Source organism: Bombyx mori, chromosome 19 (assembly GCF_030269925.1).
Source record: "Bombyx mori chromosome 19, ASM3026992v2".
Classification (NCBI taxonomy): Eukaryota; Metazoa; Arthropoda; class Insecta; order Lepidoptera; family Bombycidae; genus Bombyx; species Bombyx mori.
The window spans coordinates 2,409,993-2,426,133 of record NC_085125.1 but is presented as its reverse complement, the minus strand read 5'-3'; the positions used below and the strand labels follow the sequence as shown (position 1 = coordinate 2,426,133).

At 37.6% G+C, this 16,141-nt stretch overlaps 2 protein-coding genes across 6 annotated transcripts in view; one reads left to right on the top strand and one right to left on the bottom strand.

The window, feature by feature from the left end:
* Window positions 1–16,141, top strand: part of LOC110386546 (ras-related protein Rab-23) — a 75,467-nt gene that overhangs the window by 39,194 nt on the left and 20,132 nt on the right. Inside the window, exons 1-2 of one of the 5 annotated variants that reach the window (XM_062673914.1) lie at window positions 14,807–14,937; window positions 15,421–15,581. The exons of 2 other annotated variants lie outside the window; for them this stretch is intronic. The gene's annotated coding sequence lies outside the window, so the exon portion shown is untranslated. Of the gene's footprint in view, window positions 1–14,797; window positions 14,938–14,994; window positions 15,582–16,141 lie in introns of those variants that run through there. 2 more of the 5 variants (XM_062673915.1, XM_062673916.1) reach the window with 2 other exon arrangements.
* LOC119629990 (uncharacterized) lies at window positions 10,641–14,769 on the bottom strand. The gene is made up of 2 exons (XM_062673902.1): window positions 14,241–14,769; window positions 10,641–13,518 (listed from the first exon to the last, which is right to left on the bottom strand). The coding sequence occupies exon 2, from the start codon at window positions 12,896–12,898 to the stop codon at window positions 11,297–11,299; it is 1,602 nt and encodes a 533-aa protein (XP_062529886.1). The 5' UTR covers window positions 12,899–13,518; window positions 14,241–14,769; the 3' UTR covers window positions 10,641–11,296.

Below are 16,141 nucleotides of genomic sequence, written 5' to 3'. Positions count from 1 at the left end.
CACCAGTAATTACGCAAATTATAATTTTGCGGGTTTGATTTTTATTACACGATGCTATTCCTTCATCGTGGAATCATGTGTTAAGTACGTATTTCATTACAAAAATTGGTACCTACCCGCCTATTTGCTATAGTACAGTCTCGAATGGTGGATTTCTTCGGACACGTTTCGCGGCGAGATGGCCGGTCCATATAACGCCTCGTTGTACAGGGAAGCGTTGATGGTACAAGACCGCGCGGGAGGCCACCAATGCGGTGGACCGACCAAATTAAAACTGCAGTGGGAGGTCCCCTAAATGAGTGCAGTAGAATGGCCTCGAGCAGGAAGAGATGGCGGGACATCGTGAGACGCATCAAGTCTGCCCCTTCCAACACTACATGACGATCACGACCACTCTGTCAAGAGTGACACGATTGAGAAGAAGAAGAAGACCCGTCTGCGAGATCCGAGCACCGTTGCATCACTAGATACGAATGCACCGGACGTCTTATCCTTTAGGCCACGACTTTTTTTTTTACTGAAAAAAGGAGAAGAGGAAAGCCAGGAGCACAGCCAAGCAGCTTACCAACCGCCGCGCCCAGCGCTCTTATCGCAAAGGCGTGTGAAAGAGAAAGAGTACATTCAGAATGAGACATCAGTTACATTCTTGCTTTGATTACATTATACTCATGCGTCCGGCGGTTGAAATGAATCAACACTTATATTTAAAACTGCTGATATGCTAATTGAATTATTTATTGAACCATATTTTATTGTTAAGTTTGTTATTTCCTCAGAGACTGATAAGCAATATCAGAAATTATACGGTTACATTGTAACAACTTATTTATGAGTATTATAACATTAAGTCGTATCTAACATTTTCAATTACATACCTAGAATAAATACAACCGGCCCAAATTTTTTCGTGGGTTTCATAAGGACCACTAAGTGATCAACCAGAGAATCAGTAGGAGCGTTCTCATTGATACAATCATTGGTGGTGGTAGGGTGAGTTGTAGGCGCACACAGGGTAGGTATCAACAGCCTGCCTATTTCTGCTGTGGTACAGTCATGCGTTCCAGTTTAGAGGATGTACTTTCGAATAGTCTTGACAGATATCGGGTGAGCCCCCAAAGGGGAGGCTTGGCGAGCCAACCGTTGCCTGAACTGACCAGAGTGTGGCGGTAGCCATCACAGAACACAAAATATTTGACGGACACTTGAATCTCGCTAATGACATTTTTAAGACAAGTTTGCATATATCCATTTTATAATCCATAATATTAATATATCCAATATTTACTGGTGGTAGGACCTCTTGTGAGTCCGCACGGGTAGGTACCACCGCCCTGCCTATTTCTGCCGTGAAGCAGTAATGCGTTTAGGTTTGAAGGGTGGGGTAGCCGTTGTAACTATACTTGAGACCTTAGAACTTATATCTCAAGGTGGGTAGCGCATTTACGTTGTAGATGTCTATGGGCTCCAGTAACCACTTAACACCAGGTGGGCTGTGAGCTCGTCCACCAATCTAAGCAATAAAAAAAAACCAAGTTCCGTACAACACCATTCGGACCGTCGGTCTAGCGAGCAATATCACGCGCTCGCTGGAAGATATTATTTCCTTTGTCGTAAATCGCACAGCCGTATAAACTTATCCTATAGAATTCTCAAGGTATCTTCACTTCATGTGAAACACTCCTAAACCTCTCCTCCGAGTGTAAAAGTAGAAAGTAAATCGAATTTGTTGAATAGAAATCGCGATAGAATTAATATGTAGAGGCTCGGCTCGATGAGACTGCAAAACTAACCCGAGTGCGATTCGTGTAAAACAAATTGAAATTTCACATTTCTCAAGTTTGTAGTCCAGGAACATTTGTGTGTTGTGTGGACGAGCTCACAGCCCACCTGATATTTAGTGGTTACTGGAGCCCATAGACGTCTACAACGTAAATGCGCCACCGACCTTGAGATATAAGTTCTAAGCTCTCAGTATAGTTACAACGGCTGCTCCACCCTTCAAACCGAAACGCATTACTGCTTCACGGCAGTAATAGGCAGGGCGGGGTGGTACCTACCCGTGCGGAATTACAAGAGGTCCTACCACCACCATTTCTGCCACAGGCAGATCCTTTCAAGCACAACTCTGCTGCTTAAACGTAAATTGAAAACAGCGTACAACTTACTTGCACATACAGAAAACATTACGAGCAGAATCGCTTTCATTCATTTGCGGTAGGCAGCGGCTTGGCTCTGCCCCTGGCATTGCTGAAGTCCATGGGCGACGGTAACCACTCACCATCAGGTGGGCCGTATGCTCGTCTGCCTACAAGGGCAATAAAAAAATATCACGACGAACATATTATATAGAGCACGCAGTAACACCGAATCAGTCTATCGGTTTTGTGATCTCTCGTTGTTATTATCACAATCGTTTCTATCAAATTGATTTTGAACGCTTTCGAGTTTCGTTTTCATCCACCAACTCCGAGCCAGAATCGAAGAAAATAGTTAAGGTCTCCAAACTTATGAATAACTTCTAGTTAGAATCAATCTTTCGTGTTTCTCGTAGACAGACCTATTAATCCTGTTTAACCAAGTTCATGTATTATACAAACGCTCCCACGAACGACGTATGTGATTCCAAGATGCGCAAAAACATTGTAGCCTCTTTGTTGGTTGTTGATTGAGAGTATGTAATTGTAGAATCATGATTGGCGGCAGCTATCAGCCCGTGCGTGGTTTTTAAAGCAAGTGGCAGGCAGGCAGGCCTTTCCAACTTCACCAGGACATGTGGACGAACTTTAAGGCTGAGCTGGTAGGGAGGAATTTGTGGATTTACGGGAACGTGAGCAAACTGAAAAGGTCCAGCAAGAAACTCAGCGGCTTTATGCTATGGGTTAAGTTTCATGTTGGGTTATTGCGACAAGTACCTTTGCTTTGGCTACGGCTAGTGTTAGAACTAGCAGCGTCCAACAGCAGCGAGAGTGAATAAAGTAGCTTTATCAGGATGTGTATAGGACGTCGACGGTGGCTGGCTGCTACGCGAGTCAGATCAGGTTATACCCCTGCCGTGAAGCAGTAATGCGTTTCGGTTTGAAGCAGGGGCAGCCGTTGTAACTATACTGAGACCTTAGAACTTATATCTCAAGATGGGTGGCGCATTTACGTTGTAGATGGTTTTTTTTATTGCTTCGATGTGTGGACGAGCTCACAGTCCACCTGGTGTTAAGTGGTTACTGGAGCCCATAGATATTTACAACGTAAATGCGCCACCCACCTTGAGATATAAGTGCTAAGGTCTCAGTATAGTTCCAACGGCTGCCCCACCCTTCAAGCCGAAACTAATTGCTGCTTCGCGGCAGAAATAGGCGAGGGGATAGGATTTCTATGGGCTTCAGTAACCACTTAACACCAGGTGGGCTGTGTGCTCGTCCACCCATCTAAGCAACAAAAAAAAACCCCTGAACAGCGATAGTTCCGATAGGAAGGCCACGCAAATTGTGGATTTAATGAAAATGACATTGAAATCGAAACAAAATGAAAGGAACATTGATTAATTTAAAATTTCAATTTTCGTATCAGCCCTATTCGTAATTTGGAAAATTTCAATCGTCATTATTAATATCTCTAAGGAAATTGTGCGACCATCTCTTCATGATCCCGAGACCACAAGTGTCAGTTGACACACTTTCTACTCAAACTGTTCGAGTAAACATCTTCGTGAGGCGAACTAGGAGAAAGAAAGTAATTTATTTAACGCTAGAGGCGACAACTGAGACAGATTTAAATGTTTGTTACTTGTTTTACATTTCAAAGTCTCCGTATACTAGATCCGTTATTATGAGAATGCCATTTTGATTTTAAATCTTTCGATAGACTACTGGCTGACGGGACGGGATTGTTGGTGCGTGACACGATCTTGTTCATTTCTACCGAGAAACAGCGAATTCAAATTTGGTGCGATGACATATCGCTTTTAGCAACACAATTGACACGGCCATTTTGTTGAATGAATCCAATTGCCTTGAGATGGGTACCGGCTTTTTTTTTCCCTACCTATTCTTATCAGAATCGCCTTGAGAGGCTATTTCAGCTTCACCCTAACGTGTGTAGGTGAGCTCACGGGGCTCAAACCGGAGTGTTGCTAACACTGACCTTAGCAAGAGTAGTGCTTCGCAGAATCTACCACCGGATCGGAAACGCGACCCACTGAGAAGATCCAGCGGGAAACTCAGTGGGCTGTGTCTATGGGTTAATTCGCTCGTCGAGCCCTTCGTCGCAAGCGACGGGTTCGACGACGACGGTGACCGGTGCTTGTGGTGCCTAAAAGCATCGTTAATGGATCGGGAGGATCCGTAATGACGTGCTTTGGGCGACGTCGACTGTTTACCATTCGGTCTACAGGATCGGGTATGTAGTTTCCAGCGGCCACGACAAGAGGGTTCTCATGTCGTGCCGCCTTCTCGAAATGGCCCAATGATGCCGACTGTAGATACTTAGTGTCAGAGTCGAGCTCCAGGTCATCGTGGAGATCCACGTTCCTCAGGAACCATGGTGCTCCGACGGCTATCCTGCAGTGGGTACCGGTAAACACTAACTTCGTTACGAGCACTAAATTAACACAACTTCGCTCTTCGCGTACTGCTACAGTCAATTCAAATTGAATTCTGTAGCGTAGGCGTATGTCACTGTCTACCCTACAGATCATAGCAATGGACCCATTTCCATTCGTTCAAAAAGACAATACGAACAGAACAGGTTGGCTTGAGTCGAGGTGACAGCAAATCAAATCCACAATTCTCAAGTCTTTATTATTTAAATCTGATCTTTTTGAGTTTAAGTTTAATGATGCTTAAAGGCGAGTTGGCACCCACGAGTTTTGGTCAATCAATCAATCAATGAGCGCTTTATTCTGGACTTTTAGGATCGTTGATTTAATTTTTGGATGTTTTTAAATAATGTCTCTCAGTTCAGTGTGTCTCTTGGCTTAGATCTCCTATAATATCTTCCTTTGTTGTCTAGCAACCCTCCTCCAGTTGAGACTGGACATCAACTTTATATCATTCTCCCATCTCATCCCTTGGTTTTTCTGCTTCTTTTACCGTCTGTAGGGCACTATTCGGTGATAACATTTCTGCGATTTTCTTGGAGACTTCGCAAAATATTGCCCATCCATCTTCGCAAGCACATCTGCAATTCCTTTTTTATTCCTCTTTGTTCTTCGAGTTTACTGGTGGTAGGACCTCTTGTGAGTCCGCGCGAGTAGGTACCACCACCCTGCCTATTTCTGCCGTGAAGCAGTAATGCGTTTCGGTTTGAAGGATGGGGCAGCCGTTGTAACTATACTTGAGACCTTAGAACTTATATCTCAAGGTGGGTGGCGCATTTACGTCGTAGATGTCTATGGTCTCCAGTAACCACTTAACATCAGGTGGGCTGTGAGCTCGTCCGCTCATCTAAGCAATAAAAAAAAACTAGTATATATTATCAAATGAACGTCTGCTATTGGAAAAAAATATCAATATAGCAGCAGATAATTTTTATCATTTAGATTACATTCATAGTTTGTATTTATTTTTATTATTGCAAATGACGTAATGAAAAAAAAAACAAAGTTTGTATGCTTTATTTACCAGATGCAATAAACGTATTTATTTCCATATAAGGATCAATTTATGACTACTAAATGTGCGCTTATAAATTAACATTTTTTATAGCATTTTTGGTTCACTATTTTGGCGATAATGGCTTACACATAAAAGAGAGATATATGTTGTTTCGGGCTTTTTTGTAGAACTATTTAAGATAAACATTTCCATAATACAATATATACTTCTAACTCCAACGGTTTTGCAGCGCACGGTAGAATAGATTGCAGACGGTAGATTTTATTTGCTACTTATTTGACACTTCTATACTTAATAATAATAATAATAATATATATAATATTATAAAGAGGAAAGATTTGTTTGTTTGTTTGTTTCGAATAGGCTCCGAAACTACTGGACCGATTTGAAAAATTCTTTTTCCATTAGAAGCCGACATTGTCCCTGATGAACATAGGCTACTTTTTTTAATTTTTTTTTTAATTTTTTTTTTTGGTTTCATGTGTGTTTTAGTGTTTCCGAACCGAAGCGAGGGCGGGTCGCTAGTATCATTATAATTTGGATAATTCACACCATTTCTTTATAAATTATAGCCTATGTGTTATTCTGATGTGTAAGCTATATTATTGTAAAGTTTTATCGAAATCCATTCAGTATTTTTTACGTGAAAGAGTAACAAAAATACATCCATACATTCTTACAAACTATCACACTTTCCTAGTACAGGCTTGCACGCTTAAAAGGAGATTCCAATCATTGTACTATTTTAACTGGCTTTTGAAAACAAAGTATTTTGTATAATACTCGTATTAGTAGGATGATATCATTAATCGGTTATCAAGGTCGTTGACAAAATGTGCATTGGCTTAGAATAACACCCGTCGTAGATAGGAATCGTAAATGAGACTGTTGGAGATTGACTGGGGAATCGACCGACAGTGGCGGTATCTGAGTATTATAATACTGATATCAGCAAACAGTATTTACCAGTAAGCCGTACTGTAACCATGCGGTGTGGGTTACAGTTTCGCTGACAAACAATCATGTTTAGCGATATGAAAGATAAGATATGCGTTCGTCTTGTCCTTATCCCACATTAGGTGTGGTCGGCGCTGCATGTCCTCCTATCATGCTGCATTGGGATTAGGCATGAGTGTTACGACACACGTCATTTCGGATCCTCCCGATCCACTAACGGTGCTTTCAGGTACTTCAAGCACCGGTCATCGTTCTAGTCGAACCCGCCGCTTGCTATGAAGGCTTCGGTGAATAAAACTGACCCACAGACACAGCCCACTGAGTTTCTCGACCGATCTTCTCAGTGGGTAGCGTTTCCGATCCGATGGTAGATTCAGCGAAGCTCTGCTCTTACTGGGGCCAGTCCTAGCATTTGAGATAATTTTATCTCAAGTTGAGTTCGTGAGTTCACCTACCCGTCCAGGTGTAGCTGAAATAGCTCCCTAGAATACTAGCGAATAGGTGGGGAAAAAAAAAAACCCACATTGCGACATGAGTTCTAAGCTCTCAGTATAGTTACAACGGCTGTCCCGCCCTTCAAACCAAAACATGACTGCTTCACGACAGAAATAGATAGGGCGGTAGTACCCGTGCGGACTCACAAGACGTCCTCCCACCAGTAACGTTTATCGTTTCACCATAATAATAAAAAATCACAAATAAAACTTTTTTTGTTTGTTACCAAATCATTTAATATTTTCTTTATGTATATAAAATAAAAAATAAAAACCTTAAAAATATATATTATAATAACTAAAACATATTATTAAAAAGAGTCCCTTTAGGCAAGGTTTCCGAAGCCATCATTCCCCCTTTCTATAGCTAGACTAATTCTTTTTCCGAGGTAGCTGCTAGCTCTTTGGTCTCCTTTAATGTCGACTAACCTTTTGCTATTTCCTTAAAAAGCCTTATTAGTCTAGTCAACAAGTTCAAAAACGTGTTAAATAGACATAAAGCTCCTAAAAATATGTACGATAGCTCATTGGATGCGGAATGATGTCTACAAAAATGTTTTTTAAGGGCTTATTAGCACATAAAAAATTGCGATTGTTATAAACAAAATAAGATTTAAAAAAAAGGAATTTGGTTTTTCCTTAATAATTTCTAAAATAATGATATTTAAGGAATTTTGAAAAAAGATCCTGAAAGAGGAGGAAATTTCCAATAAAAAAGTCCCAACTCCCGGAATTTTATCTCTATTATTTATAAATTTTTTTAACGCTGAAAATAGCGCTCCGCGAGGTCGTTACGGCATAGGCGCGCCGTCTAAAAAGCTCGGTGAAAAAAAATTTTTATATCGATTTTTCAAAAATTTACACCATTGTTAATTAACTAACTTTTTTCCAATCTCTGTTTTTATAAATTACGGTATAAAAGTTTCAATAATTCATCTATAATTTTTTCCCTTCGTGGAGCTCTTATCATTTAAGTACTTAATAAAGAAATGCAAAAAAAAATTTTTTACTTTATTATTTTGATAATTATAACTTTTTTTAATTAACAAAAAATTAAATTTCTAAAAAATGTTATGAAAAATAGTTTTTTTCCGTAATATCTTAATATTGCTGTTTTTTGCATCTACCATAGGTATTAATTAACATTTAAAAAATAAATTACGCTATTTGTTAAGAAATTGTTTATAAACAAATAAAGTATTTTGGGATTTTTAAAAAAAAATTATTTACCGTCTTATTGTATAGGAGAAATAATGTTTTTTTTTTAAAAAAATTTTCTTAAATAAATGTTTTAATTGTTTAAAATCGTTTTTTTCATATTTCAATTGTTTAAATAATTAGTTAAGAAATAAATGAAAACTGATCGATAGCAGAATGTAAATGAGGTAAGTATAAATTAAAACTAGTGTATTATTTAAACAAAATTATATATTTCTATGATTTATACGTAATTAGAAAGATATTTTATCATAGAACAAAAAAGTTTTTGGGTCCGTAGCTGTATCTATATTATTCATCAAATTATAAGCTATGAAATTTCAAAAAATATCAAAAAAATCTTAAATTTTTAAAAACAAATGCTTATAACTGATAAACAATAGTTACAGGATCGATTTTGAATTTATTTTAAAGATAAATAAATCCTTTATAAAATCTCTTATAGTTTCTCTTATAGTTTAAAAGTTATAACAATTTATAACTTGACAAATTATGTAACGGCTGTAATTTCATTATCATATAATATCTAAAAATGCTATAAAAAATACAAAAATTTTTTTTTCTATATTTTGTTATGTATGGTTGTTTTTGTAATTTTTTGTAGTTTTCGAAAAAAAATATAACGATAAATATTAATTTTTTATAACAAATTGTTAAGTTAATAAACAATGAAATTATTTATAAAAAAATGTATTTATTTGTCAATCCGCTGAGAAGAGTCAATGATGATTTTTAAGAAAAAAATAATTTCTTAACTAATTATTTAAACAATTGAAATATGAAAAAAACGATTTTAAACAATTAAAACATTTATTTAAGTTTTTTTTTTTTTTTTTTAAATCATTATTTCACCTATACAATAAGACGGTAAAAATTTTTTTTTAAAAAATCCCAAAATACTTTATTTGTTTATAAACAATTTCTTAACAAAAAGCGTAATTTATTTTTTTAAATATTAATTAATACCTATGGTAGATGCAAAAAACAGCAATATTAAGATATTACGGAAAAAACTATTTTTCATAACATTTTTTAGAAATTAAATTTTTTGTTAATTTAAAAAAATTATAATTATCAAAATAATAAAGAGGTTTTTTTCGTTCATGTGTTTAGATTACACCATAATTTATTCAAATTTTTAAATTGTTATTTAATACTATAAAAAAATTATCTTAGGTGATATACCGGCTTTTTAGACGGCGCGCCTATGCCGTAACGACCTCGCGGAGCGCTATTTTCAGCGTTAAAAAAATTTATAAATAATAGAGATAAAATTCCGGGAGTTGGGACTTTTTTATTGGAAATTTCCTCCTCTTTCAGGATCTTTTTTCAAAATTCCTTAAATATCATTATTTTAGAAATTATTAAGGAAAAACCAAATTCCTTTTTTTTTTAATCTTATTTTGTTCATAACAATCGCAATTTTTTATGTGCTAATAAGCCCTTAAAAAACATTTTTGTAGACATCATTCCGCATCCAATGAGCTATCGTACATATTTTTAGGAGCTTTATGTCTATTTAACACGTTTTTGAACTTGTTGACTAGACTTGTTGACTAGACTATATATATCTTGACACCGAATGGGACAAAATCATATTCGGAGCCTAGACCTATATTTTTTTTGACGTGACAACGTCTTATAATTCGATGGAGTCGGCTGCACGCACGAAAAACATGACTAATGCGGCGTTACCTCGCTCTGAGGCGTACATGTTTTCGTCAAGTATCAAGTTCAGTGAAAAGTGAATGTGGTGTCAATTGTTTATAGCAACGATAATTGCGATAATTGAAAAATGAAACCATTCCATCAGTATTTTCTTATGACGTTGTCACGTTCAACTATCCTCAGTAAACCGACTTTACAGACAACCGATTTTTTATTGCTTGGATGAGTGGACGAGCTCCCAGCCCACCTGATGTTAAGTGGTTACCGGAGCCCATAGACATCTACAACGTAAATACCGCCACCCACCTTGTGATATGAGTTATAAAGTCAGTATAGTTACAACGGCTGCCCCACCCTTCAAACAGAAACGCATTACTGCTTCACGACAGAAATAGGCAGGGTGGTGGGACCTACCCGTGCAGACTCAAAAGAGGTCCTACCATCAGTAATTACGCAAATTATAATTTTACGGGTTTGATTTTTATTACACGATGTTATTCCTTCACCGTGGAAGTCAATCGTGAACATTTGTTAAGTACTTATTTCATTAGAAAAATTAGTACTTGCCAGCGGGATTCGAACACCGTTGCATCACTCGATACGAACGTACCGGATGTCTTATCTTATAGGCCACGACGACTATATAATAAATCACATATCATCAATCGCTGAATGAATAAATGAAAGACAACAATCTGGAGATTAATAAGTGGACATGACTTTATTTAGCAATTTTAATAAAGTAAAAAGAAACACGTTTAAATAGCAAACCGAACTAACAATGAATTTAATATTTTTTGTATTCCTGTTGTTTTTATTCTCTACCTATTCGCTGGTAGTCTGCGTCTATTACAGACACGCGCGGACGGGCTCAAGCTCAGGGAAATTTCTAACACTAGCCCTAGCAAGAGCAGTGTTTTGCAGAATCTACCACCGGATCGGAATCGCGACCCACTGAAAAGACCCGGCGAGAAACTCAGTGGGCTGTGTCCATGGAATAATTCGCTCTTCGTCGTAATCGAAGAATTCGATCGAGTCGGTCTTTTCAGGTTAATCGGACGTTTTCAAGTTGGCAAAAATAACGTGATAGATTTCGTTACATACAAACTTACTTAAACATATTATTATATATATACCCAGCTACATGTACCTATAAACCTACTATACTATACCTGTGTATAAATATACCAAGGTAAATAAACGCAACTTAAAAATAAATGCTTTTGACAACTTTAAATGAATCAAGCAACATTAAGTATAATAATATGAGGTTTTTTTTTTTATAAAGCTGCTACAGCAATATTTTTTTGTTTTTTATTTTATTTTATTTTAAAATGAAGTTTGAGGTTATTACTGCTGTACATCTCCGTCATCGAATTTTATGTAAAGAATGCCTTCTTTGGCATTAAAGTTCATACGCTTGACTACATAGGCGGTACTCAATACAATTTCACCATCTCGAACAGTAATAATAATTCTGAACATCCTACCGAACAAGACCACGTACATTTCACAAGTGAGGGTCGTTCCATTTCTGGCCCTCTGCATTTTTTTGTATTCCGGTGATTCTTTCATTTTTATAATTACCATCCTTATCAAGTCGAAATATTGTTTGACTGTCAGCTTCTCATGGCCTGGCACGGGCACGCGTCTGTGTTTGTAATAATGATACACAGCTGCGAATATATCACGAAAATAGGGGGAAATTATATTAGGCGCGCTCGTTTCAGCTATGATTTCCGCTTGTAAATGTCTGAATAGATCAGCAATTTTCTGAATTATATCCCTTTTGTTTTGAAGTTCTTTGATGGCGTTCCTTCGACGCTCATTTCGGTCGGCATCTGATTGACGAGTCGGCTTACCTTTGGTTTTGGTCATAAAATACAACTGGTCTTCAATGTAAGTTGCGACGAATTCTAACATACTCAGGATATTTGTGAATGAGATATCTTTAGAAAAGTACAATTTAAACAGTTTTAATGTAAAATCTAACACTATCTGTAAAATTCCAGTTGAGTTAAGGTTTCTGATTATTTTCACCAAATACGCTATTTGGCCTGGTGATAAATTCTCGAAAATTCTTGTGAACGGTTCGCTGTTATTGCCGTAGAGAAGCTTCAAGAGCTGTTTAAGTAATTTCATGAACTTTTCAAATACCTCCTCGTCGGACTCTTCATTATCAACATTGGACTCTTTATTGTTTCTGTTCTCGCGTGGTGGTTGCCACGATCCAGTATTTTTTTTATCGCCATTTTCACGCGCCTTTTTTTCTTCTTCTTTTTGTTTCTGTTGTTTACGTTCTTCTTCAGCACGCATTTCAGCTTTGGTTTTTTCACTAGCATTTACTCCGACGTGCGCAGATACCAGAAGCATTTGTGTTTGTATTGCTGCAGTTTCTACAGCTTTTTTCACGGCTTTTTCTGACACTTTCTTTGCCACAATTTTTGTCATTTCTTCTGCAGTTAATTGCACTGACTTCTCAATCATCTCCTCCCCAATAGTTGCAGCAGCTTTTTTTACAGTGCCTTCTATGGTTTTTGCGACGGCCTTCGCCGGGACTTTACTGGCAACGCTAGAAACTCCTCCCATGCCAAAGCCACCTATACCGTCCATGGCGATTTTGAAACTTGCGGAACCCACAGAAGCCATTGGATTTTTGCCTGAAGCAATGTCTCTACCTATATTTGCACTTGACTCAAAAATACCTACAGGCTCGTTCTTAGCCGCAGAAACCAAGCCGTCTGTAATCATGCCTCCGTATACGCCTCCCAATGCAGCTCCTGCCGGTCCTGCGAGGCATCCAACTGCTCCTCCTGCTAGGACCGCCGATGTCCTTGTAGATTGATACATAGAATTGTTGCCTCCTTCCGTATCTCCAACGGCATAATGTACAACTCCTTTTACGTGGCCTACAACCGGAATCGAATCCAGTACGTTCGATATGAAATTCATTTTGTATTATATCGATTTAGTTACCTATGTCAACTCTTTATGAATAATGTCGTTAGCAAGATAATTGATACGTCAACTCTGCCTGTATAGTTGCAAGCTGATTTATCACGCAGTCCACCAAATGTGCGACCTTGGTACTTCTTGGGATCCCGCCGATTCTCTGTCGCTGGAGCCCTCGTCAGAATCGCTCATATCACAGTACCTATTTATAATTTCATTGAGTATTTCAACGCTCTCTGCTATGCCGGCTTCCTCTAACTTTGTAGCCAAGATAGAATTCTCAACTGGAAACTTCCCGTATTCGTCAATCAAGAATTGTATTGCAGATCTTTTCATAAGCACAGAGGTATCTAATCTAGTTCTGTATTCGCAGAGCGTTCCTTCTATGTTGCTTTGTATCGGTGTGATGGCATCAAATAAAAGAGAACCTACAATTTTCTTCTCTTCTGTTGTAAAAGTTGTTTTCTTTAAAGCGGTCTGGTATATTAAGTTGAGGGCATTCTCGGCCTTCGCGTCACTAGCTCTTGCCTTGTCTACGTCAGTGTAATCGTATTCCTTTAGTTTTTGTAGACATGCAATTAACCTATTCTTCAAAGACATCCCGGTTGGGTTGAGATTATCTGAAAACATAAAAATTCCAAGTTACATCTGCCCATTTGACATGTTTGTACGAACTCAAATGTTTCTGATGGCATGGGCAATATTTTTTTGGGCTCGGAGGTTAATGCGCTGCATATTCCCTGCACGGGTGGTATTGCGGGAATCAAACCTTTACAAGCAACCTCGTTGCTCCAACCAAGCAACCGATCTTCTCTGAGTAGAACTCGGAAAGTACAAGATTCGGCGTATGTGAATTGCGGTGCCACACTCCACCTGGATTTCGAGTTCAGAGTAAAAATAAAATCATGCAGTGTGATGGACTAGATAAGTACTAAATAAAATGCAATGCAATAATGAATTAAATTGTAAATGAAAAGAAATGATAAGAATACGACATGAGATGTAATGGTATATCTAGTATGTCCTTCGTATGTTTTTTTATTAAAAGATGTAATATATTCAATGAGTCTACATATACATCTGATACGTCGCGTTGATACTGACGAAATGCAAATATGTAGTATAGTATTACTTTTAATGGTCGTAGATAATATTTTTTTATTGATAATGTACCGAGCTGTTAGTAAATAGTCGTTGTAGTTAAACAGTTAAATGTTATTTAGTGCAACCTTAAGATAATTCATTAGAAGTCACGCCAAAAAACTTATCTTTATTCGAAACATCGTCACCGCCATGTTTGAACACAACAACGAATGTTAAGAATACTTAGGAATTAACTTACTTGAAATTCCGATAAAAACAGCAGAATTAGTATAAGTACTTTTACTGTTATACTATATATTATGGTACAACACGACAATGCCACAATTAAAAGAAATTAGCTTCGATTTTTTATTCTCCTCAAAAAACAGTGTGTACGAGCCAAAATCTAAATCCTGAATAACATAACATAACGCCGTCTGGCGTTGCAGTTCCGAACTAAAGTGACGTCAGAACGACGCCTGAGCATTGACTGATATTGGACGAATGGGAATGATAGACGCCATGTTATCGTACGTGCTTTGAATATAACTAGTGGCCCCGCAGTAGTCGAGATTCGACTTTAATTAATTGAAATTATAAGTTTAAACACTATTATGGTTCTATTGTCAAACACTATTATATTTCGATAATATAATCACAGTATTCGCCAAAACTGCACTATAGATCAATAATATTAAAGACTATCTACTTATCTATTTTCAATTCGACCACAGACTAAACAATAATAAAAGTTTCCCAATTGACAGTAAACAAAGAGTATATTTTTATGTATGACTGTGTCAAATACATGGTAGTGTGTGTAATGTTTTCTTTATTGATTTAAAGTATCTTTTATGCATTATTTAAAAAAAATATAAGCATTGTGCACTCCTTCTCTATATTCTAAGTGTGAGAAATTTCATACTCCTCCGTCCGCGCAATTTTCGTAAAAAGGGGTACAAAGTTTTTGCTTCACGTATTAGTAATAGATTTATAGCCAAGAGCGTTCACATGACAATTTGCAAATGGACCGAAGTATACGGTTATAAGTCCAGACAGACTTTACAACTGTTCGAAATCAGAAGCTTATTTTTAACAGAGCTGTGACTTATCTAGAAGCCAATACCCTGAATCTAAAATTCAGTTTACCCTTTTTGGTTTTAAGATGAAATTTTAAAGTTAATCCGCCATCCGATATGCATACCCAGTATTCAGCCGTTGAACCACTGGAAGGCAGTTCCCCTATCTGGGACTAAGATTCATCTGATGCGATTTAAAAACATTAGTTTTAAGTGCCGCGTATTCAACCAAGTAATGATTTTATCTAGCGCAACTTAAAGTAAGAAGGAAGCTTCAATTAGATCTGAATGAATAGCCAAGAAGTATCATCAGATTACGTGGTTATTTTATATATCTTCTGTTTCTTTCGTCATCTGAAGGTATAAAGTGTAAATACAATACGGAACGTGATTAAGCACTGAGCACAGCGGAATTCTGCTATTAATCTCGTGGAAAACGGAACGTGGAAGATTATTTTCAACAATCTTGTAATAAATCGTCAAAAGACGAATGTACTATGGGGTATTTTCTGGAAAACCAGGTGTGTCTGCTATAACATTTTGTAACATTTTCTAATGCTATGGAAAATAGGAATTTCAATTTTTATGGTTAAGCCTTCCTCTATAAGATATATGAATTTATTTCTAGCAGTCTCCATGTCGATACCAGATATAAGAAGTATGATAATGTTCTGATCGTTTTAATAACGGAAAGACACTGTCGAATCAGTTCTTCCAGCAGACAAATGTTGACTCTCAACCTATTCAAAGACACACATGCCCTTTCTTAAGAGAACCAGGTTTTCCTTTTATTTTTTTACCTGTGTAGGCAGACGAGCACACCTGTCCTGATGGTGAGTGGTTACCGTCGCCCATAGACCTTAGCAATGCCAGGGGCAGAGCCAAGCCGCTGCCTAAAACACAGCCGTCCACAGTCGAGTTCGAGGCGAAGAGTTTGACCAGAAGATCAGCCTTCTCTTCCACACTGTGGGCTAGAGTGTCATCGGACTTGCGCAGTGGTGGGAGACTAGACCTGCAAAAGTGTCCTTCTGCAGCTTTGGCGAGCGACCAAAAAGCACGGCTCCCAGAGGGATAGCTCTTT

Bases quoted from the DNA above. Each gene is read 5' to 3' on its own strand.
- LOC119629990 (XM_062673902.1), bottom strand. From the start codon at position 12,898: ATGAATTTCATATCGAACGTACTGGATTCGATTCCGGTTGTAGGCCAC.